Consider the following 24,991-nt stretch of genomic DNA (forward strand, 5'->3'; position numbering starts at 1 on the left):
CTTTCATCACATATCTGATTTATTCACATTTAAGACTGACAGCAGTGAATGACAATTATCATCTAAGATTGGCTTCGTGTACAAGTAAGATTTTGGTTTAAATCCACGGCCCAGTTGTTCTTAATATTTATCCTTCTATAGTTTTCTCATTAAAAATTGATATTTGGCTGAGCAACTCCCTTCTGAAATTGCAGTTCAAAAAATTATGTAATCGTAATGGAACGTTCAGCATTATGTTACGACATTAATGGAAAAAAATCCCAGGTGTACCTTGTACACTGTGATTGAGAGACACGTTTTTATTGTTTATATACCTTGTTTCTTATGCTTGGTTTTTCCCTAAAAAAGAAGAGTGCATCAATATAGAGAACTGATGTTTTTGTGGGGAACCTATGCTGTACTATCAACATGTACAACTTATGCCATTTCATCATGCAAAGCACAGGTTTCCATGCATTCTGGGACAACAGTGATAAGTGACACCATATAAGTGGTAAAACATTAATCAAAACTCTGATTTCAGAGAGTCAAAGATATGTACTTTGTGTACATTACCTCATAAAAGGTGTAGGTTGTACTTAGACCTCCTGCATCTGAGATCGGACCAATTAAGACATTCTTTATATATTCTTATACATAAAAATATTTTGGCAGTGGAATTTGGTAAAATTTATTTGATAAGAATAAACACAATGACCCGTATTTTTCCTTCCAAATCTCAAGCACACTGTTGTTTTTAAATATTACATATTAATAGTTGTGTTTTAGGGGGCCAATTTTTAGGGGACATTTCTTTTGCCTTGATGGTCTTTGAGATGTTTGGATGGAACCATAATTGCGCAAGAAAAACATATTCATTTGCATACTCATGTACATACACCTAACTGTTAAGACGTTTAAAGAACTACATTGTAAGTTGAAAGATGGTATTTCATATTTTGGAATGTGAAGCAGATGGCAAGAGTATTTCAGGCTATCAGTTAGTACATTGTTTGAGATGTCTGTGCCTTGACGAACCTTTTATGTGTTTTTAATCAAAATGTAATTTCCTGTACCAATGCTGCCTATTTCCTTTTGTCAGTGGTACAGATGTTAGTGGATGTTATTTTCAGTAATGACTTGCAAGCCATTGCATCAGATGTGTGTGGTGGACTATTGCCCATAAAGAATAACCTGTCCCTTTCCCCTCCCTATCCAGAGACCCCGTAAGTGGGTGCATCTGTGAGTTCTTTTTTTGTATAACTCATTTTTACAAAAGCATTGAATTTATCTTGTGAGACTTACCTACAGTTGAAGTCTTGTGTCAAACTGCTATGCAGCTTGATTTGGTACAACTGTAAACCTGTTACTACTTTTTTCTTGTTAGCCACTTGTGATTTTTCATTACAAGAGGAAGGGGAAACTATGACTAAATATTATAATTATGCTGATTTATTTATGTAACTTATGGGTTTTTTCTTTTTTGTTTGTTTGACGCCAAGGCAGTTGGCCATGTTGCCCTGGGGCCGGGGTGGGTTGTGGGTAGAGGGGGTGGGGGGTTAGAGAGCTCATAACCAATCAACATGACCTAAAAAATTTCACTGAAAGTTTAAACACACCCATCACCAGCGTTTTTGTGTGTCTTTTGTTTATATTCGTTTTATTTTGCCTTTTGAAAGTATTATCGGTCAGCTTTTGCACCATTCTCATTGTGTGTCCCTTTAACCCATTGTTTTGATGTGAACGCTTGCTTTATCACCTGTAGATGTGTCCTTTATTTCTGAGCTTTAGTAGTTGACAAACAGCACTGATTTGGGAGGAGTCTGGAGAATAGTTTGCCTATGTGTGTTTAGCTACCTAGGTGAACAACTAATTATTAAAATGGAGAAATATATGTATTTTGCTTTTGTCAAGACATTTGTATACTCTTGCAATTATATTTCTGTATACTTGCTGCTATCTATATCAATAAAAATAGATTTTAAGTTTTTCTTTTCCATCTGTGTTATTTACTGTGTGAGAGTTTATTAATATTGTTATATCTTTAAGATTTGACTGTGAACATTAGCTTGGCTTTAGTGAGTTTAGGGGATGTCGTGATCCGGAACAAAATGGCTGGTATTTTCACTCCAACGGCTGGAAAACACGCATTGTACAATTATAAAATATTAATTTAAAAACTAAAGTTGAGGAAATGTGGGTTCATGAGCAGGTCTAACTAAAAAATTAAAACGTCTTACAAAAAAGTGTAAGCGAGCAAAGTACATAAATCTAACGCAATAAATGAAACATTTTCATCATGAAATATACCGGGAACGATAGAGTTATACTGTACATTAACAATCCGATAACATGATTGAGTAACGCAACATCCTTCAGGGCTTAGTCATGCATGACGTATTTAATCCCACCTCCACGCAGCGTCGCTAAATATTCTTCCGCAGCTGCCCGGAAGAGCATTTCTTCGTAGTGCTTTGTACTGTTTCCCATACTGTAAGCAGGGGATCATGGCGGACGTGGTATTATCCGATGGGGAGACCAAAGTTAGCAAAAAGTGAGTAGACGCACCACAGTGTTATTTCATGTATACTGATGCTAAATTTGAAAAAGATTATATGAACAAATATATTAACCGCATACAACCGGCTAGCTTCCATGCTACGCGGTTTATCGTTGCACAAAAATTGCATCAGGTTCACGAATTGAAAGCCGGGATACCGAGTCTGAGTTGAGCTGCACGTGGGATCTGAAGAAATACAAATCCCGTCGATCCTTGCGTCACTGAGCTGTTCAGTATGACTGTTACTTGTAGTCTTATTTTTGCTATTTCACATTCAGTTTATATGGTATCTGTTGAAAGAGTACTCCAATTCCCGTGAGATACTGATATGAAAACGCAGTGTGCCTACCCTGTTCCTATAGTCCGTAATGTGACGCTGTTGGCACTAGTGGACTACTTTATCCTTGAATATTTTGACGTGTACGAAATAACCATGCTCAAAGAAGTTTTGCTTAATGTTATCTAAGAGGGGAGGGCTGTCGTTTTTGTAAGCAGAATATCGAGAAATAGTCATGATTGATTTAGACGAAAATTCAGACTGAGGAGCATCGTATGCTTTTGAGTTAAACGTGAAGTGACCGATCGATGTGCTTATGTCGGTTTGGTAGCCAACTAGACACTGCAGTGTAACTAAAATGTAGGAAATAGACTAAATTAAATTGAGGCAGCGTATCTGTTTTTTTACCCGTCATTTTAATAAGATAAGACATACTTGATTTCTTAGCACATTATTGCATGACTGTCCTAACGTATACTTGATATGTAGCTAAGCAATACGGCCAACGAACGTTTGGGAGCTCTAGGTAAAACCCCTCTATTATCCAGCAGCAGGATATACTACAGTCATGTGAAATGTTGGCAGACCAAGATAGGCACAGTGACTTTTCTATGAATATCTGTGTCTGTCTCTCTAGGTCTGCGCAGTGACGGGACTAGTTTGATAGCTCAGCTCATCACACCATGCTGACTCTCGTTAAATATGCCAGGCAGCAGGTGTTCCGATCTTTGGGGGTCGGGGTTCAGAGGTCAAATTTAATTCTCCCAAACACAACTGCCATCCCCTCTCGTCTACTGGGGACTCGGTTGCAAGATGACAAAAGGTTGGTAGCTTTTCCCTCTACCCAGAGGAAAAAAAAAACGACCAACCTTTTGCCATCCCCTTAACCTTAACCTGGCTGTAGCTAAGCTCATCTTGTTCGCTTCCTCCTTTCTTCCCAGTGAGCTGAAGAGGCGCCAGAAAGCCGAGAAGAAGGCAGCGGAAAAGGAAGCTAAGGCCAAAGAGCAAACCGGTCAGAAAAAAGAGAACGAGGACAAGGGGGAACAGAACCTGTACAGTGCCGACGAGGAGTCTCTAGACCCCAACGTGAGTTGTTTACAAATTCTGAGTGACGCCACATAGAGGAGCTGATCGGCCCTCACATAACAAAACGGGAAGCCCTGTTCAAGCTATCAAAAGATATATTGTCACGTAATCTTCCTAAGACCTTTGTTTGCCTGTATCATACAGGGAAGGAGAAACCCATTTAGATATTCCTTCCCACATTTCCCAAATTCATAGAAACAATCCCCTAGCGTAATGTGGCTGACAGGGAGCTTTGTTGTTATATATACTGATACTATTTAATAATTCAACTATTTTTAGATATTTAACCTTGAAAACCTGGTAGAATCTCATCTTTAGGTTCCTCTGTAAAATGGTTGCTCATCTTTGATTGACAGTCCTTATGTGTACAGCCATATTGCAGTGTTATCATGCTGTGTGCCCTGAGATGCAGTGTCATCCAGAGGTGTACGTTTCAGGTCCATAAAGTAAAAATTCAGACCAGGGATTTGTTTGTCACCCAGTTGAGTATACAACAGGGGCAGCCAGTCTAATCTACAAAGGACCAGTGAGTCTGTATGCAGTGTTACGATCCCATAGTCTAGGGGTTTGGGTCAGCTGGTCAAATCCAGGTGTGAGTACTCTTTAGCCAATCAGTCCTCAAATTAGTAATCTAATTAGGAAGTTATGGCGAAAACCTGCACATACAGCAGCTCCTCCTGGATAAGGTTGTCCAGAGTTACAGTCAGAGTATTCAGTTGGTTGATTGAAATAAGTAAAAATCCAGACGAAAATTTTAACTTGCCTGAAGTGTCCACCTCTGATAGCACCCAGCCCAGGGTGTCCCTCGCCACATACACTGGCTGTGTGGAAAATGCCCCAGGCTCGTTGAGAGTGTACTGGTGAAGAACATGGATAAACAGAATGTCTGATTTTAACCAGTGATTTCTGATATTTTTTTATTTGCATCCTATGAAGCAGAAATGTGACTCGTTCTAATCTTATGTATCTGGACATGCATTGTTTCCTCTCTCACAGTATGCATCAGAAATCACAATGCCAACTCTCTGCTGTTGGTATATTTTATGTCCCTACCATTTTGTACTACTAGTCTTGCAACAAAGGCTTTCCTCTGTCATTGTTCATACAATTAGTTGATAACTTGATCACATCATAGAAAAGGACCAGCAAGCTCTTGTCCTTGTCCTGCTTGTTGTCTCATCTGAATGGTACTCTCTCACCACAGCAATACTACAAGATACGTACGCAAGCCATCCAGTCACTGAAAGACACGTCGGAAGACCCCTACCCTCACAAATTCAAAGTGGACTTGTCACTCACAGAGTTCATTGAAAAGTACCAAAACCTGCAGCCCGGGGACCAGCTGATGGACGTTGTCCTCAATGTGGCCGGTAGGAGCCTGTGGGACCCTGGTGTCATTGTGTTGTCCTCAGAGGTGGATAGTTCAGGTCCAGAAAGTAAAACCCTTGACCAAGATTTTGTTTCAACCAATCAGTTGAGTATAAAGAGTCACAGTCCTCAACTGGTTGGTCAAAATAAAATCTTGGTCTGAACTTTTACTTTTTGTACTTGAACTGTCCACTTCTGGTCGTCTTCATAGCAACCATGTGCTAACTGACAGGTCGTGTTCATGCCAAGAGGGCCTCTGGTGCCAAGCTGCTGTTCTATGACCTCCGGGGGGAGGGCAAAAAGTTGCAGGTGATGGCCAACTCCAGGTATGTACCTCTGAACTGTCATGCTGCTAGTCTACCAGTAAATCATTCTTCTATGGGGCTGGTGTGTGATTCAGTGGGTTGGGGGCGTTGTGTCTATGATAGGAAGGTTGCTGGTTCAAATCCCAGTGTTGGCAGAGAGATTTTACCACTGGGTCCTTGAGCAAGCTTGTGTTGACCCTGCTTTGGATAAAAAAAGCATCTGCTAAATAAGTAATGTAAATATTATACTTTATTCTACAATTCTAAAGTGTTTTGTATAGCTGTACTGTATTGTTCTTAATTTTACATATAGAGCCAATATATGGGTTCTAAAGAAAATCCCATTAATCTAAACTGGCATCCTTTTCTGTTCACCCTCTGTCACACCAGGAATTACAAATCGGAGGAAGGTTTTGTGGCCGTGAACAACAAGCTCCGCCGTGGAGACATCATCGGTGTCCGTGGTAACCCCGGGAAGACCAAAAAGGGCGAGCTGAGCATTGTCCCCATCGAGATGACCCTGCTGTCTCCCTGTCTCCACATGCTTCCGCACCTGCACTTTGGCCTAAAGGACAAGGTGAGCCGCGGTGGGAGATATGCACTGGCATGCTTCACCCCGTTCTGCTGACCTGTGTTTGTGATCGGAAGGTTGCTGGTTCAAATCCCAGGGTTGCCAGAGTGTTTTTTTTTATTATTATTTTTATTATTATTATTATTATTATTATTATTTATTATAGCTCTTGAGCAAGACCCTTAACCCCCATTTACTCCAGGGACTGTCTGACTTTGCTTCCTTTTTGGATAAAAACATTTCCTAAATAAATGTAAAGAACGACATGGGTATGAAGGGATGATGGGGAGTGCAAGCCTCACTCCAGGCCAAATGCCAGCGGATGCAGGAGTGGAGGTGGGCTTTACAATGCAGTGAGGAGCAATGAAAATAAAGAAGGGTTATATGCACCGATGGAAATTGGAATCGGCTAAGAAAATTGCAAATTTATTTTATTCTTTTTGCAAGTGTCACTTGCCGATATTGAGATTTGCCAATTATTTTCGTTCTAAGAACTGTAATTGACAGCATTTATAAACAAAATAAACTTTTCTTCAATGCATTTTTTTTTCGAAGTAGTTAAACTTTACAGTTTCCCCCAAAATAATAATAATCAATACTTTTATTGTCCCCGTAGGGAAATTGTCTTTACGCCTCCCACAACTTCCTTTTTTTTCATAGAGGAAGTTGTCTGCGAAGGGCTGCCACCCGTAGCGGCACCCAGGGAGCTGGGGGTTAAGGGCCTTGCTCAAGGACCCACAGGCTGAGGCTGGGTTTGAACCTGCGACCTTCTGATTACAGGCACACAGGCTTAGCCCACTGAGCAACATGCTGCTCCCCAAAAATGCACTACGTTACAGGATTTCTCACTTAAACAAGTCTCAGAATAGTGTTCTGTGACTGGAAAGAGGTAGAATGAACAATTAACTGAAAATGTGTTGCTGTACACCCAACTTTATCTGATATATTTTACTTTACCAAACAAGAGCAGCTGCAACAGAGTCAAATAAAACAAATGTCAGTTACTTATATTTTCCAGTTTGCTTACATTCACCAGATACTACATTGACCCTTTTCCTCTGCATAAAAAAGTCCAAATAAAACAGAGGTGTACTTTAATCTTCTGAATAATAATGGGCACATGGTAACATTAACAATACCAACATCCTATGTTATGCATGTCCAATTCTTACATTGCTAGATTAAGATCGGGTTTTTTCATACCTTCATTCTGTACGGACGTTGTAGCGCAGGGGGTTAAAGTTTCATTAAAACATTTTTACTGTCATAGGAAGAAAATCTTAACTAGCTTTACAATTTTAATGATCATTCCATTTCAAGATTATCTAGTATATGTTTAATAATCAGCTTTTAAAGTTTACCTCTGATGTTTCACCACGTTTTCGGAATGGTTCCCCACAGTTTTAACTCTATATGTATTACAAATTGCAAGCTTTATCATTTTCAATCACAGTGAAGAATTTCCACACCAACAGCATGTTTGCGTTTGGCTGTGAGGCTATTGCCTGCACTGCTGTGTGTAGGGCGTGTGGTGTATGCATAAAGCGGACCGGTTCAATATTGGAAATGCATGAGGCTGGCTGGTCGGTCTCTGGTCTGCGCTGAGCATGCTGAAAATCGGCCAATTCTGGTCCCTGGCCGGTCGATCGGTGCATGTCTAGCTATAACAGGATGCAGGCTACTCCATCAGGGTCTGACCACGTTTTCTAGTGCTGAAAGGAGGGGACAAAAATGTTCTCGTGACCTAACTTTGCCCTAACCTCGGTTAACTGAGACATTTTTGTCACTGACACTTTGACTTTTTTCCTGAAGGAAACACGATTCCGTCAACGCTACCTAGACCTGATCCTGAATGACCATGTGCAGAAAAAGTTTGTGACCCGTGCCAAGATCATCACCTACTTGCGTAGCTTCCTTGACCAGCTGGGGTTTCTGGAGGTGAGAGCAGCATCCTGCAGTGTGCATCAAACCTTGCAGTCTAATGAATTTTCACATTATTTAAGGTTATGAAGGTAATTCGACAACATTAAGAATTAATTAAAACGATGCAGGAACAATGTGTTGTGGTTTAATTTGATTAAATTAATTGCTAAGATAATGAGGTCTGAAAAAAGCGATGTTTAATTGACCAAAAGGGGGTGGACAATGAAAGACACGTTTTAATTTCATGCCCAGTAGGAAGTGCCGCCGGTGTGCTGGTGACTGACATTCCCCTTTGGCAGGTCGAGACGCCCATGATGAACCTCATCCCAGGGGGTGCCGTAGCTCGACCCTTCATCACCTACCACAACGAGCTGGACATGAACCTCTACATGAGGATTGCCCCTGAGCTGTACCACAAGGTGAGACGAATGTCAGATGCAGACTCTGCTGGGCTGCTGCTGGGATATGTTTGGCATTTATGAATGAATGCTGAGAAAAAAATACACCTGGTCACTTGCTATCGATTCAGTGTCGGCTTGTGACGACTGTATGGACGGTGATTCTCTAGAACCTCGGTTCTCAAACTGTGGTACATCGGGAGTCTCTGATGTTGTTTCATGAAGATGAAATATGATGATAACCCTTAACCATGAAATCACTGAAATTTTAAGTTTTAACTAGGTTTTGTCTTTATTTCAAAAAAAAAAAAGGTTTTGGAGCATTAGCAGTATTCTCAATGCAGTGCAGTTGATGTGCCCCTCTGCTGTGCGTGTTTAAATGCAGTGCAGTTGATGTGCCCCTCTGCTGTGCGTGTTTAAATGCAGTGCAGTTGTTAACATTTATATTAGGAATACAATCACCACATATGTAAACTATATTTGGTTACAGGTATAATAAGGCCTACACTGCTGTATTTTAATGCATAATGGTCAGTATGGTGGTGCTTGGAGAGCCAAATATTTTCTGAGCTGGTACTTATTGCAAAAAGTTTGAGAACCACTGTTCTAGAATATACCGTCTGGTTCTACAGGCTTCATTCAGTGTTGTCATTCCACTCACGAGTTACATACAGTTCAGGGCAGGACCATTTATTGCATATATATATATTTTCTTTAAAATAGTGCTGCTTGCTAGAAATCAGTCTATAAGAATCTGTAGTCAGTGTATATAGGTAATTTACGTAACATATTAGAATATTGTTATTTTATATATTATTATATAATACTGTTTGTATATTGAGTTCCCTTTGTAATTTGGCCGATTTGTATCTTTGGTTATTGTAATATTTTGTCCATTTGTAATTTTGATATTACAAATTTGTATTATTTGTTATTGTATTTTACCTGTTACTTATCTTACTGTCCGGGAGCAACTGAACCCACATAATTTCCTCAGGGATCAATAATGAATCTGAATATGAACTTTGTTCCTACTGGTAGGGAAACTGTGATTAAAGTTAAAGGTTCCATCGTTTTTGTTTTTAGTAGTAAGAAATTGTTGAAGTACTTTCATGCTTATTTGAAAGCTGTCCGCCGCAACTAGACCCGACTTCACCCTGCTAACATCCCGTCTCGGTGCAGATGCTGGTAGTGGGGGGGATCGACCGCGTCTACGAGATCGGCCGCCAGTTCCGAAATGAGGGCATCGATCTCACCCACAATCCCGAGTTCACCACCTGCGAGTTCTACATGGCCTATGCCGACTACCATGACCTGATGGAGATCACTGAGAAGCTGCTCTCAGGTCAGTCACGGGCGGAGTAGCTGTGAGGAGGACAGTCCTTTGGGTTTGCGCTGGGTTGCTTTGTGGAGTCTTGCACTGATGTTCCTTGTGACACCTGCCCTTGTAGGAATGGTCAAGCATATCACGGGCGGGTACAAGCTGACCTATCATCCCGATGGGCCAGAGGGTCAGGCCTATGAGATTGACTTCACTCCCCCTTTCAAAAGGATCAGCATGGTTCATGACTTGGAGAAGGAGATGGGTGTGAAATTCCCACCCACAGATTCTTATGACTCTGAAGGTTAGTGTTTGGAAAAATCAATCAGCATTTAAGTATTTTTGTCGGAATGAGCACTAGTCTTAAAGAACACAGTGAAGACGAACGCTTTCCAAGAGCGCTAAACTGCCGACACACAGTACTGTGCAGGCAAAGAAAATGTTACTTAAATGATCTTTTAGTGTAAAACTGTGCTATTATGCCTGTCAAAGTATCAGCTTAGCCATTTCAAAACTTTTGCTAAAATCACCCCATTATTTCCAGCAACTATACAATACATCTGTGTATTTTTTGACTCTTGCAATTTTTCAACCACTAGCGCTCCTCATATATTCAGTATTGACTTTTTTTTAAGTAATTAAATTAATTAACTGAGCTGGTGGTGAAATTTAATAAATACATGTAACGTTTGGGGTGCCCCTGAGGAGAGGTTTCGGAACAGAAACGGTGTTCTAGCCATCCTACAAGGTACCTGTAATTTGGCGGAATAGGCAAAGTTTTTACAAAGTTTTTCTGCTGATAAGTATTTCTTTATTCTGAGCAAATGTGCGCATACTGCCCAGAGAAATGGCTTTAAACATTTCTTTTGACTGCCTGAGACTATTGCACAGTACTGCAGATTACTTTGGGCCACTTTGACCTCCTGTCGGTATATACTTAAGGTACTCTCCATGCATTTCACGCATTGCTCCCTTGCCTCAGAGACCCGCAAGTACTTTGATGACCTCTGTGCCCAGAAGGGAGTGGAGTGTCCGCCCCCTAGGACTACTGCCCGCCTGCTTGACAAGGTACGTTTTCTGCTTGCATAAGGCCTCTGAGATGCCAACCTTGGTGTTGACATAACAATCTCATCATACGAGTTTACCTTTACAGCTCGTGGGTGACTTTCTTGAGGTCACCTGCATCAACCCCACATTCATCTGTGACCACCCCCAGATCATGAGTCCCCTGGCCAAATGGTAAGCGCCTGCTCTAAACCCAGCGAGCACGCCCCCACTAGCCTGAAAATGGCTTTGATCACCAACTGCTTTTTCAAAGTGATACAACAGTCGTTTTGCCTCCCCATGCTTGCAGGCACCGCTCGCAGAAAGGACTCACAGAGCGTTTCGAGCTCTTTGTGATGAAGAAGGAGATTTGCAATGCATATACTGAGCTGAACGACCCCATCAGACAGAGGGAGCTGTTTGAGCAGCAGGCCAAGGTCTGAACATGTGATGCAGCCGTGATAATTGTGTCAGTAGATGATATTTATTAACAGTAATCAAACAACTCATTGATTGGTATATAAAGGTAACGTATGCATGTGATGTTTGTATGAAATGTAAGTTTTGTCTTATTTAGTTCTTATAAATGGTGGAATTATTTTATTTCACTTGCTTTTTCAACCAGGCCAAGGCCGAAGGTGATGATGAGGCCATGTTCATCGACGACAACTTCTGCACGGCCCTGGAGTACGGCCTTCCACCGACGGCCGGCTGGGGAATGGGCATCGACCGTCTCACCATGTTCCTCACAGACTCCAACAACATCAAAGTATGTTTCTGTGTACTAAAGAACATGAAGAAATTTGCCGTTCTGTTTAGGTTAAAGTAAAATCCAGTTATAAAGGACTTCAAGGGACCTGGCAAAACACTGTTATATCCAAAGTCACTGTCTGCCCAGAACACAACTACAGGACACCATTTACTCATGCCACACCCTAGCAGACGCACTTGTGGTATAGATTAGTATATTGTACATGTACCAATCCAACTTTACCTGACCAGATGCGTGACTATTAATAATCCTGACTACGTATCTGCGCTGGATATCACCGGCACGCCACACGCCTTGTAGGCGGAGCTGCATGTCCGTTATAACGAACAAAACTACAGTTAAAAGCGGCCTTGGGGACCAAATTGTTTGTCCATTATAAGTGAAATTCCGTTATACGCTAGTCCGCTATATCCGATGCTTTTTCTGCATGTTCTTAAAGGCGCACGCCCGAGACCAGTGGATATTATAGACAATATTCCATTATAAGCAAGTCCATTATAACGACATTTTACTGTATTGTTATGGCCACTTCATACTTCACTTTTCCACGTGCGCTTTTGGTTGCAGATGAAAGGGAAGTGGTGTGAATTTCGTCATCGGGTTGGCTGCGGTTTGTGCGTGTGTAGCCCAGATTTTTACGTCTGAAAGAAACCGTGTGCATCTGTTCAACCGTACATGTGCAAGATAATTGATTAGGTATTTCCAGTAGGTGGCAGCACCAATTTTCACAGATCAGCGGTCAATGACACAAGAGTAGAGGAAGAATAGCTCTTGTAGTTATGGTGAGCAGCTGTAGGAGGAATGTCAGGGGTACTAACATATCCAATTTGTCATACTGTCCGAACATTATACGAGGTATATGGTATTTTAAAAAGCAACACTTCTGGCATTTTGACATATTGCCGATTTAAAATTTACCAGGTGGGTCTGATCCCCAGATAATGCTTAATGTAGTAAGGATTTCAAAATACCTTATATGCCTTTATACTGCTAAGGCTTAGACTTATAACTTTAAAATTGTTCATAAAAATGTGTCTGTTTCACTACACTGCTTGTATCTGAGTTTGTTGCAATGCATCTGCCCTCTCCTTCTCTGGAATATCACTGCTGCATGCATGCACCAACTGCAACCATCCGCATTCCGCAGTCAGATGTAGTATGAAGATAAGTTGCCACGTGCATGATTGTCCGTTGCCCGGAAATGCACGTGGAAAAGTAACGTATGACCTGGCTTTTAGATGTCTCCATTGCGTCTGCGATGTGTCCATTGTGTTTATATGATGTGTGCACAACCTCTGTACTACCTGCCTTTGTGTCAGACTGTGATTGCATTTGTTTTACAGGAAGTACTGCTCTTCCCTGCCATGAAGCCTGATGATAACAAAACGTCCGCCCCTGCCGAGGGCACATCTGTCTAATGTGGACCCTCCTCTGCAGAGAAATCAGTCAGGATTAGCATTGTCTGTCTAAATCAGTTTGAATTTTTCACCGTTTCTCCTACAGGTAATTTAACTGGATATGCTGTTAATCTTGCAAGTTTCACTGACACAGTGCTATTTTAAACTATTTTTCCAAGATCAAATAAATGGATTTAATCATTTTTGTCTGCTATATCTTTTGCTTGTGGTGTGATATATATTGCCACAAAATGAGCACCAAAACTAGCTCTTAAACTAGATTTTTATTTTTGAAGAAAATACATTAAAATGCATTGTCCATCACCTATATTTTAATATTCTCATCCATTCTCTTTGCCAATGATGAAATGCAGCAAATGAAAGTTTCATTTGTAAGAAGGTGATTTCAGCAGTAATAAACTTAATCATTAATGGTTTTGTCTCCATTGAATTTCGGTTTTAAAATTGTTGCTATATAAATATGTGGTTCTGAGTACAAAAATAGCTCTCCATATGTGGACTAGCATGGAAATTTGTATTGCTTGCACAATTAATCTACTCATTGTACTGCAACAAGAAGTTGTTTCAGATTAGAATAGAGTTTATTGCCAAGTACGCTCACACATGCAAGGAATTTACTTTGGTGGTTGGTGCCAGACATTAGGAGATAAAGGTGGGTTATATATATATATATATATATATATATATATATGTCTGAGAGAAATGTATACATATTTAAGAGAGTGCAAGCTTATACTATAGGCCACTTGTGAGTGACTGGTGTGTGTGTGCCCTGCGATGGGCTGGCCCCCCATCCTGGGTTGTTCCCTGCCTCGTGCCCATTGCTTCCGGGATAGGCTCTGGACCCCCCGCGACCCAGTAGGATAAGCGGTTTGGAAAATGGATGGATGGATGAGTTGTTATCATTATTTAAAAATTCCTTTTAACTTTTGTAGGGGTTTCTGTATGAGTATGCGTATTAAATTTGTGTCTCTAATGCTGTAATGTCTATGGGTATGTGTGTAAGTATTCTTATTGGGGTCTCTAACGCTGTGATGTGTATGTGTATGAGTATGCCTGTTGGTGCCTCTAAGGCTGTGATGTGTATGGATATGTGTATGAGTATGCCTGCTGGTGCCTCTAACGCTGTGATATGTATGTGTATGAGTATGCCTGTCGGTGCCTCTAAGGCTTTGATATGTATGATTATGAGTGCCTGCTGGTGCCTCTAAGGCTGTGATGTGTATGAGTATGCCTGTCGGTGCCTCCAACGGTGTGATGTGTATGAGTATGCCTGTCGGTGCCTCTAAGGCTGTGATGTGTATGAGTATGCCTGCTGGTGCCTCTAAGGCTGTGATGTGTATGAGTATGCCTGTCGGTGCCTCTAACGGTGTGATGTGTATGAGTATGCCTGTCGGTGCCTCTAAGGCTGTGATGTGTATGAGTATGCCTGTCGGTGCCTCTAAGGCTGTGATATGTATGTGTATGAGTGCCTGCTGGTGCCTCTAACGCTGTGATGTGTATGAGTATGCCTGTCGGTGCCTCTAACGGTGTGATGTGTATGAGTATGCCTGTTAGTGCCTCTAAGGCTGTGATGTGTATGAGTATGTCTGCTGGTGCCTCTAAGGCTGTGATGTGTATGTGTGTGAGTATACCTGTTGATGTCTCTAATGCTGTAATGTGTATGGGCATTTGTATGTCTTATCTGTGAATTTGGGCTGCTATGATGAAATGCCTTGCAATTCTTCTGCAAACAATTTCCAAATGGGGACAATTAAAGTATATCTATCTATGAATCTGGGGAATTATTACAAATTAAATGTGGTTTACGAAGTGCATTCAATGGCATTACAATATCACATTCTTCAAACTGCAATACTATTCAAACTTGTCATTAAACCGTATCAGGCACTGCAGCTCTCCTGCAGGGATTAGTTGATCGTCATTTTTGAGTTCACACTTCTTGGTATGTGCCGTCTTAGCCGCTGATCAGACCCCTTTCTCATCAGTCTGAATGGCACATGGACACCAAATGTTTCCGCTGTCCTGGCTCAACTTCAGGTTAAAACAATGCGGTCCTAGAACAGTACAGGTCAAGGCAAACCGTTTAGGGGAAGATGGATTGGGCGGCCCGTCATGTTTAATGATAGGAATATGGCTCTTCCACCTCCACTTGGTGTCGCCTTTTTGGGCGGGTAAATCTGTTGGGGATGAAGTTTTTCAGTTGCCCAGTGTTGCTAACTGGTTTACCTCACAAAACAGAAAAAACAAAAAAATCGCACTATTAATTTCCGTGTTGTTATCTTAGGATTCACCTTAAGACATAAATATACTCTGAACTCAGAATATTTCAAATGTACTATATCGTGCTGGCGATATGTACATGGACGTAGGCCCGTTAATTCCCAGTAAACTGATGAATGAATGATTTGCGAAGCGCGATTTACAGCGTGCTGCGAAGCTCATATTGACGTGCGCGCACTGCGCGTTCACATGAGCGCGCCCCACATTCCAATCCAGAACGAGCCAAGATGGCGGCGTGCGTTGGGCTGCGCTGCGTGCTACAAAGTTTCCCTTCAGCCTTGCCCTTGGTCTCCAGAACTATAGTAGCACCTTCATCCAGGCTGTTGTCCAAGACCCATCTTCATCCCCGAACACTGAGCACAGCCTCTCGCCTGGCTGCAGGTGAGCAGTTGCACCATTTGCCTTATCAAAGAGCTAGCTTTTTTAAATACCCCTGCACTTTTGCTCACTATATTTTATTTTCTTCCTCTAAAAAGTGAAAGAAGCTATCTGAAGTATTTAACAAATTGCGGACATGCTCGAAAGTTAGCTATGAAGCTGTCGTGTAGCTTGATGTTAACCTCAAGGACACCTGTCGTGAAACTGTCTGTTAATGACTATAATAAAGCATTTCTTCATGTATTTATTCTATACGTAATTTCGTACACTTTTTACTTTAAATTTATTAGGTAACTGTGTCACTGTCATTATTGTATAATTTGAATGAACAAGTGTGATCTGCTTACTAGTTTTAGAGAAAATAATCATCCCGTTCCTCTTGTTTGCGTAAAAGAGAAAGAATTTTGTCATCTTAGCAAAAAAAAAATGTTATGAATTGTCTAACAGTTGAAGTATTGTAGTTTACCATGTAGTTTACCATACCCGCCTTGGGATATTAGGTACCTGTATTGCCTGTATTGTGCTTAAAGAATCATTTGGGAGCTTAGTGATAACACTGACAACTATAAAGCACAGTTTTGAATGACATGATTTAGCTTTATATGGAGTAAGATCGCTGTCAAAAATAACTCGTAATAATGTACGTCAAATGTACGCTTCACAAGCGTAAATTACGCTTGCACTTCTGAAAAATACGCTTGCTTCTGAAATTTACGCTTGCGCTTCCGAAAATTACGCTTGCTTCTGAAATTTACGCTTGCGCTTCTGAAAATTACGCTTGCTTCTGAAATTTACGCTTGCGCTTCTGAAAATTACGAGTGGTTTCTCAAGCGTGAACAACCTGTCAAAAACCAAAAAAAAATCATTGGACATATAAGGCATTCTCTATCGAGGAAGAAACAATCGATTTTTGTTATTGTATACGCATGTGCCAGAAAGATGGAGAACCAACCAAACGCGCCGAATTCACAGCTATTTCTATTAGTTTACTTGTTGTTGCACAACACTTTTTCTCGGTGAACAGAATGTAAAAATATTAAGGTAAAGAATGTTATACTTTATTCATAGTAATTATAGTTGGTTATTATTTATAATGTGTTATTACTGTCTTAATTTCTGTCATTGCAGAAATGTGTATTTTGCATAGTATACAGAGATCTGGAATGTCTATGACATGTATTAAACTTTTTATGTTGTGTTGTATGCATATGTTTTTTTAAATTTATCTTTATTTTTGTTTGTAGATTCATTTAGCTGAAATTATTAATACAGCACAAAATTTGGTGAACTTTGGTCATGCTGGTGATTTTTGGTGAAAGTTGAGTCATCCTTTCCAAAATTCCAGAAGCGTCAACTCTGTGCAGGCTTTCTTTGACACGACTCCACTGAACTCTGTGTCCTTCTGCTTGTAGACCTGGTTGACAAGCCCAATTCCCTCATACGTCTAAAGATGGTTGCCTCACTAACACCTAATATATTTGCAATACAAGCCACTGAGAGTGGCATATCAGTTAGCAATCCAAGCAGTTCACTTGAAAACACAAAATTTGGACGACCACGACCCTCACACCCTTGCCTTACAAAGGCAACAAAGTCCTCCTGTGCAAGGCTTCTCTGCAGCTTTATTTGAAGGTCAGACAAAGTATTTATAATTTCAAACGGAATATCAAAAACTGTTGAAGCAGATGTCAATATAAACATTTCCTGATTTATGACATACAAGAAGTAGTCCAAATCCTGTTGTGGTTGATTTAAAATGGAAATTATACTGTGTCTGAGTCTGTCCAGCACTTGTGTCACCAATGATACCTGTTAAAGCAAATAACAAATAATTTTCAAAGCAAATATCAACAAAACTTAATAACTACTACATGCCCGTGAAGTGGTTTGTGCTCACTGAACCCTAAGCTGTATGAAAAATCTTATTCTTATGAAAACAAAATTAATTGTTAGCCATAGCTACAGTACACTGTTTATTATTTATCAGAAAATAACAGTGTGTACTTAAATGTCCATCTCATATACATGAGACTATTAACAACTTAGCCTGACACATTACTGGACAGCAGCAGTGACATACGTCTGCATAATAAATAATAACCAACTATAATTACTATGAATAAAGTATAACATTCTTTACCTTAATATTTTTACATTCTGTACACCGAGAAAAAGTGTTGTGCAACAACAAGTAAACTAATAGAAATAACTGTGAATTCGGCGCGTTTGGTTGATTCTCTATCTTTCTGGCACATGCGTATACAGTAACAAAAATCGATTGTTTCTTCCTCGATAGAGAATGCCTTGTACTTCCAATGACGGTTTTTGACAGGTTGTTCACGCTTGAGAAGCCACTCGTAATTTTCAGAAGCGCAAGCGTAAATTTCAGAAGCAAGCGTAATTTTCAGAAGCGCAAGCGTAAATTTCAGAAGCAAGCGTAATTTTCGGAAGCGCAAGCGTAAATTTCAGAAGCAAGCGTATTTTTCAGAAGCGCAAGCGTAATTTACGCTTGTGAAGCGTACATTTGACGTACATTATTACGAGTTATTTTTGACAGCGATCTTACTCCATAGCTTTAGCTCATGGCCATATTGGGAATGACCTAGTAGGATTTTGGAATAGTCACATTCTTGGTAGCATTGCCATAGTTTGTGAGAAAGTTGTTCATTTACAATGCGAATAACACTTGTCTGTAATGGAAAGGAAACACTCGAGTATACTGTGTTATGGTATGAATATTTGTCATCTTGAAAAAGATATTGATAACCAGGTTGCAGAGGAAGAGACACACCTTCAGGAACAATAGTCTTAGTTTTTCTGCTGCAGCCAGGAATATATTTTTCATGACTTTACTTTTTTTAAACATATCATTGGAGTTATTTCGTGATTTGTATATGCCTGATGCTCTGAAAATCACTCGCCAAGAAAAGGTTTGGCCACGTCACCGTTCCATATAGGCTTGTCATTTGCATTTTTTCTGCAGGTCTGAAGTTCACAGACAAACATGAGTGGGTGCGAGTCGAGGATAGAACTGGGATAGTTGGCATCAGCAATTTTGCTCAGGTCGGTATTTTGTTTCTTTAATTGCTGATGGTGTTTATGGTGTAATTAAATTGACCGATAACTGCTCTCAGACTTAAGGATGTGAGAACTACATTTGAAAATGGACGAGAAGTTTGTTCTGCGTAATGACCACCGGGGTGATGTCTGATGGGTTGTCAGTACATTGGAGAAGTTTGCATCTGCGGTTCCACTCTCAGGGTTGACTCAGCCTGCTGTTTATAATTGGTCACGTTTAAGTACATTCATCATTCATTAGCCAAAATAGTGGTTTCACTTTCAGATGTGCAGTGTGCAGCTAACCTCCTTTAATGTAAGGCGCTTGATGCTCCTTGAGAGAAAACCAGTCAAACCACAAGCCCTTCTCTGCTTCAGAGTACATGGTAAACGGAGGTGCTTTGCTTGATAGCTAGAAGACAGCCAGGGCAGTCTGTAATCAGGCTAATGATCAGAGTTGGGAGGAGCTGAGAAGAATCAGAAAGACTTTTGATGTACGGCATCGATATTACCAACAGTCTGGTTTAGTTGAAGCTAATTCCGCTAGAGTTTGATGCTAACATGACATGGAACCTTTCAAAAATGTGCTAGCAGAAATTAGCACATAAGTAAATCATGATGTACACCATGTGAACAGTAAATAACGTCTTTTTGGTTTTGTCACTGTTGCTCTCCAAACCACACCAGGCCTTAACATGCGTCTCCGAATGCGTCTCGACTGACGGCTTTTATACGGATCTCACATTCTTGCACCTTATTTAAATAAGCATGTAAATCACTTCTGTATGCAGAATCTGCCAAACAATAATAGAAGAAGAAATCAGGAGCTATTGGCACATTTCAGGATAAACAAACCGCCATAGATGTTTGTAATACTCATAATAATCAATGTGTTCTTTTATTTTTAAATAATCCCATAAAGGGTATTTTATTTCTTAATAAGGTTTATTTTCTATGTATAAACTCTAAATTGTATTTCGTAACAAAGTTGTGATTTTCAGTCGACAGTCATTATAAAATATTATTTCACATAATGCTAACGTGTTTTCGTAATTCAAACTATACTTCACAATAAAGTTCAGGTTTTCACGTTGTAGTCATGCATTTTTATACCGCATCAGCACAATACAAATGTGTTAAGGTCTTGCAGTACTTAGTTTAGTGCTGTCTCAAACAATTATTTTTTAAACTATTAATATAGCGATTATTTTTTAGATTATTCCACTAATCTAACAACAAATTTTTCGATTGATCTGATGATAAATTTATTGACAAGCAATTATTTTTAAGTCTTTTAATATAACACTTCACCTCCTTCGCCACAAATCTGAAATTCTCATTAACATTTCAGTTTATTAAAACATTTCTTAAACATTACAGCATTATTAACAAAAAAGGAAAATCTTAAGAGATTCAATAATATTTCTATGTTAGACTTAAGTTAATAATCACTGTAATAGTTTTTGCTTAATTATTTTAGTACACCAATTTGATTTGAAATAGATGCTAAAATATGGAATGATTTCACAACTAGAGAAACATGTTTTTAACAAACTCTAGCAAAGGTAGCTAATAGTTAAGCTTACTACAGTAAGCAAGGAACAATTTAGGCTACAGTGTGTAGCGTGTGTATCTTTGTATTGTAAATGAAATCCATGCCGCAGGTCCAATAAGTAAAATATTGTAGCTCTCGAGTGGCGAAGAGATCATCAGGTGGACAGTAAAGTTCAGTGATTAACAGACTGTTTTATTGCGCGATTCTTAAAAGGACAGCGTTAACGTGCTACCGAGGGGAAAAAGTACTTTCCCCTACAATAGGTTTGCTTATCACTTACACGTTGACGCGTTTTTATAATTGACATTGTCAATTCCGTCGAATAATCGTCCCAGCCCTTTTTAGGTTAATACGTTTCCATTCAAGGGCAAAGGGTTCAGTCTGTAGTGCATCATGTTTTTTTGCCAAATAATAATATTCCGAAAACGTTTCAACGAAGAGGTTCATTGTTTTGTCGAAATGCTGAATTATGTCTGAGTCGGAGCAAGTTAAGTTGACTCTGATGAGTCCTTTTGTATAAGATATTTTTGCTGGACTATATAATCAGTGTAATTTTGAGTAGAGGTGCAGGCCTGTTCCATTTTAATAATAATTATTGTACTGCATTCCAGGAGGCACTAGGAGATGTAGTGTACTGTGGGCTTCCAGAACCTGGGACCAAACTTAATCAAATGGGTGAGTTGTTCATTTAGAATTGAGAACATTTTCCATGCACCTTGAACTGTTTCACCAGTTGCATTCTCTTGTGTGTCCCGTATTTCAGATGAGTTTGGGGCCCTAGAAAGCGTGAAGGCTGCAAGTGAATTGTACTCTCCCCTTACGGGGGAAGTGACTGAAATCAACCAGGACCTGGCAGACAACCCGGGCCTTGTCAACAAATCCTGCTATAAGGACGGTGAGCTAATTCTTAAGCATCTTTCACAGTGTGTCAAAGATGAAGGAATTTAAAGGTGAACCGACACCCTAAATTCTCAGAGAAAACCAAAGGAGAAAATGAATAATCTTCATTAGGGCTGAACGATTTGGGGAAGGTATCTAAGCTCAATTTTTGTAATGGATATTGCGATTTCAATTTGATTTGCGATGTCAAGCATCAGTTTTTCCTGAGTGGTATTAGATTTAAAACATATGACTCAGCATTACCACACGAGTCACATTTTGATTGTGACTGGTCTATATTCTAATGCAAGGATGAAACTTAAAGGTATGAATTGCTTCCAAGATGTATTTATTACTTTTTTAAACCCTTGTGTACCTCGAATCTTTAATGACCTGGCATATATATATATATATATATATATATATATATATATATATATATATATATATATATATGTATATATATATATGTATATATATATGTGTGTGTAAAAATCAAGCCAATGAGTAACTGTGCAAACGTTTATTGGATACCTCATTCCTGAACACTAAGAAGAATTTCTAAACAAGCAGAACCTTTGACAGTGTCCTATAATATCGATGGTCATATTATTTGCTATGGGCACTGTCATTTATATGCCAATAAATGCCGGGTCACTAGCGACCCGAACATTGTAAAGTGATTGTATTTTTACACGCGCATTTTAAATGCTGCATTTGCAAACAACCCTTAAACTTTTTTTATCCTTAGTAAAGTAACAGCATTTCCTGAAAGTCCCATGTACATACGGGTTAAATAAAAAAAAAAAAACTGTTTTATGTTTGTTCTAATTTATCATAAAATGACTGTGTTAAGCTAAATAAAGTAATAATATAAATAAAACAATTCCAGTAAGAAAAAATACAACGATATGGGTCCTGTAGCTAATGCTGCTTGGACGCCTAAGAACAGGACGTCTCTGTAAACCATCGCTGACCATGAAGTCCGCAGGTAATTCACTTACAGCTCAGCAGCAGAGTTGACATTTTCTTTTGCTCCGCGACTGTTTTCATAGGGGGTTTCACATGTTAGCTGTTTGTGGTCGTATACGCAGTCACCTTGGGTCACTTCTGCTTGGTGAGCATGACAGGTACGCAGGGAGCTGGGTGAGAATCAGTGTCACACAAGGAGGATGGCACGAATTTGTAAAACTAACCTTGAGTTTTAAACCCTGGATCAGACGAGCCATATAATGCACATGCTAAACTGCAGCCTTTGTGATTTGCTAATTGTGTTTCGTCAAATCGCGATTTCAATTTGAAATTGATAAATCGTTCAGCCCTAATGTTCACTAATGGACACCTGTGCCAAGATGGCCCTATTTTGCGAAATATCACCAGCATGGATTTTTTTGTGTTCTGATTTCTTTTGTAGGCTGGCTGATCAAGATGACTATTGACAAGCCGTCGGAGTTAGATGCCCTAATGGATGAGGCAGCCTATGAGAGATATATAAAATCAATTGAAAACTAGGAGCACCGGTGGAGTCTGTTGTATTTCTAACAGTAACGATGCTTGTAAGTCTTGCACTAATCCTCACCCTATTTTAACCTCTTATCACATCAGCGATGGGAACTTTCCTTTGTGGAAAACTCCAAAATAAATTCTGGGGTTTTTGTAGCTGGGTTGCCACGTATGTTATTTTTTTTGTGGATTAGTTTCAGAGAACAAAAAGTGTAAAACCTTAGAGGTTTAACAAGCGTCAAAAATAGTTTGTAGGAAGTTATGTGGGATGGAAACTGGAAGTCCCCAAATTTTCCTTGGGTCTTTCCCATAGAGAAGAAGCCTGAGACATTTCCAAAATGTTCAGAGGTTCTACTGGAGCTGGAGAAAGCCGTATTCTGGCATGTTAGACTGTAATGGCTGGGATAATAAAGAAGTGTCTTTATTTCAAAGTGCATCGTGTTGTGTTTGTTTGGGCTGGATCAGCTGGGGAAAGCAGCCCACAACTAGCTAGGATGGCGCAATTTCAAGTACCATCTTCCTCAGAACTATTTTCATACCCTTGCAAACCTGACGGGTGAGAATGTCTACAGTTCTGGTTAACAGTAACCTTGACACATGCAGACACAATTGCACACTGTGGGCAACCCAGCGATGCCATTTGTGCTGCTCACTGAGTCACTGTGCCTTTTACAGTCTCCTCATGGTCTCAGGTTTTCGTTTGTTTAAGAAAGTAAAGGTTGAAAAAAAATACTGTGAGACAGCACCTCACCGGCTTGAAAACGGCAACACCTGACATGTATGTACCTGTAGGTTTTTTTCTTCCTTCGGGTTTCTCTTCGACAGGGAAGATCACAGAAACTGTCAGCTTCTAGGTTTGTGCAGTCAGACCGTAGAAGATAAATCTTATTCGTAACATACACGCATGTTGGATGATTGATGTTATTTTAATTGATTTGGTTTGTCTCTCATACTGTATGTAGTATAATGAAATGCTTAACCATCACTTTGCTAGGTGCTCTACTACAGTTATAGTAGAAGCTTGACACCCAATATCACTTTGCCTGACATGCAGTTTGCTAAAGGATTCTTTTTAAGAAGGGCTCTGGCGAAGTCAGTTATTATGGTGTTTGTGATGTTTAGTTAAAACGCATTCAAATCGTTTAGTGATTTATAAAATTCCATACACCTGGAGAACAACAAAAACTGGAACGTACTGTGCGTTTCTTTCGTCCGCGAGTGCGTGACATTCGGGAGGATTTTGCTAAATGTACAGTCCCTTGCTCACAATTCAAACGATTCATTGATATTTACTGCCACCTTGTGGTCAGAAATGCTCATTCTCTATTTTGCGAAGAGATGCATTTTGTTAGTGAAAAGTTAACTTGTATGGGTAATACGCGAACGCGAGCAGTGAATATTGGAGGTGCAGCCACTAAAGATCCAGACGACGTCTAACCTCAGAAATATAAGTACTTCGTATAATAAAGGAAAAATATTTACAACGACTTTCTTCCTCAGAACTATTTTCATGCCCTTGCAAACCTGACGGGTGAGAATGTCTACTGTTCTGGTTAAACAATTATTTATTGCTGAAAAACAAATACAGCCTTTGTCACACTCAAGTTTGCCTTAAATACAGGCCGATATACCATACAAAAGCTGCGCGCGCACAACAACAAAAGCAATGAAACTAGACGTATGGGTCTGCGTTTTACATACGCCGTTGCAAACATCTTTTACAAGAATGAAATTATATTACAATTGGTTTGTTATGCACATGTGTTGCAGATTTTGCAGATCACCTCCCATGGAAGGTCCATTTAATCTCTCCGCACTCATAGTCGTGGTAATACAAAAGAATCGTCGCAGCTGTATAAAATAAATATATAAATCACTTTATAATATTGGATGTATGCCCTAGCAATACAGTTTAGCAAAGGGTTACAACAATAACATCATCAAAGCGATTAGCCCGACACAGAAGAGTACCGCCTGTGTGGTTGCTAATTTATAAATGCACTTCCTGACAGTACTAATCAATGGCATGCCACACTCCTCCACACAACACAGTATAGTCCGTTTTTAAAGTTTCATATAATTATTCCACCCATCAGTGGAGCAGTGGATTTGTCAGGGCTTCATAGAACGTCATATATCTTTTTTTGAGACTGTTGCTAAGGATTAGCCGTTAAGGGCTTGTTTATACATTTTCTTTTTTTTTTTTAAAAAAGCAATGTTTATTACTAAATCAAAAATACATTGCATGAGGTGGGATAAAACAGGACCCACCATCACGAAGCAGGATTAGCAGCTGGTAAGGTAGTCTGGGGTA

The 24,991-nt window shown here is 39.8% G+C and overlaps 2 protein-coding genes across 3 annotated transcripts; both read left to right on the plus strand.

The window, feature by feature from the left end:
• Positions 1–2,413: 2,413 nt before the first annotated feature.
• LOC125729989 (lysine--tRNA ligase-like) lies at positions 2,414–13,436 on the plus strand. 2 transcript variants are annotated; one of them, XM_049005757.1, is made up of 14 exons: positions 2,414–2,533; positions 3,758–3,902; positions 5,107–5,272; positions 5,503–5,596; positions 5,966–6,152; positions 7,959–8,084; positions 8,369–8,488; positions 9,650–9,812; positions 9,919–10,092; positions 10,771–10,856; positions 10,942–11,027; positions 11,143–11,269; positions 11,458–11,601; positions 12,948–13,436. In XM_049005757.1, exons 1-14 carry the CDS (start codon positions 2,487–2,489, stop codon positions 13,020–13,022), a joined length of 1,740 nt encoding a protein of 579 aa, XP_048861714.1. In that variant the 5' UTR covers positions 2,414–2,486; the 3' UTR covers positions 13,023–13,436. The 2 variants fall into 2 exon arrangements, with proteins under 2 accessions (XP_048861714.1, XP_048861713.1); XM_049005756.1 differs by lacking the exon at positions 2,414–2,533 and adding an exon at positions 2,915–3,639.
• A 2,064-nt stretch (positions 13,437–15,500) lies between these two features.
• On the plus strand, positions 15,501–23,108 carry LOC125729991 (glycine cleavage system H protein, mitochondrial-like). The gene is made up of 5 exons (XM_049005758.1): positions 15,501–15,686; positions 18,667–18,746; positions 20,907–20,970; positions 21,059–21,190; positions 22,589–23,108. Exons 1-5 carry the CDS (start codon positions 15,533–15,535, stop codon positions 22,684–22,686), a joined length of 528 nt encoding a protein of 175 aa, XP_048861715.1. The 5' UTR covers positions 15,501–15,532; the 3' UTR covers positions 22,687–23,108.
• The last annotated feature ends 1,883 nt before the right edge of the window (positions 23,109–24,991 follow it).

Source organism: Brienomyrus brachyistius, unplaced genomic scaffold, assembly GCF_023856365.1.
Source record: "Brienomyrus brachyistius isolate T26 unplaced genomic scaffold, BBRACH_0.4 scaffold989, whole genome shotgun sequence".
NCBI classification, from domain to species: domain Eukaryota; kingdom Metazoa; phylum Chordata; class Actinopteri; order Osteoglossiformes; family Mormyridae; genus Brienomyrus; species Brienomyrus brachyistius.

Excerpts from the sequence above, each read along its gene's own strand:
- LOC125729989 (XM_049005756.1), top strand. The coding sequence starts at position 3,500 with ATGCTGACTCTCGTTAAATATGCCAGGCAGCAGGTGTTCCGATCTTTG. Across the intron at positions 3,640-3,757 it reads CGGTTGCAAGATGACAAAAG|TGAGCTGAAGAGGCGCCAGA; the intron begins GTTGGTAGCTTT and ends CTTTCTTCCCAG. Across the intron at positions 3,903-5,106 it reads AGGAGTCTCTAGACCCCAAC|CAATACTACAAGATACGTAC; the intron begins GTGAGTTGTTTA and ends CTCTCACCACAG.
- LOC125729991 (XM_049005758.1), top strand. The coding sequence starts at position 15,533 with ATGGCGGCGTGCGTTGGGCTGCGCTGCGTGCTACAAAGTTTCCCTTCA. Across the intron at positions 15,687-18,666 it reads AGCCTCTCGCCTGGCTGCAG|GTCTGAAGTTCACAGACAAA; the intron begins GTGAGCAGTTGC and ends TTTTTTCTGCAG. Across the intron at positions 21,191-22,588 it reads CAAATCCTGCTATAAGGACG|GCTGGCTGATCAAGATGACT; the intron begins GTGAGCTAATTC and ends TTTCTTTTGTAG.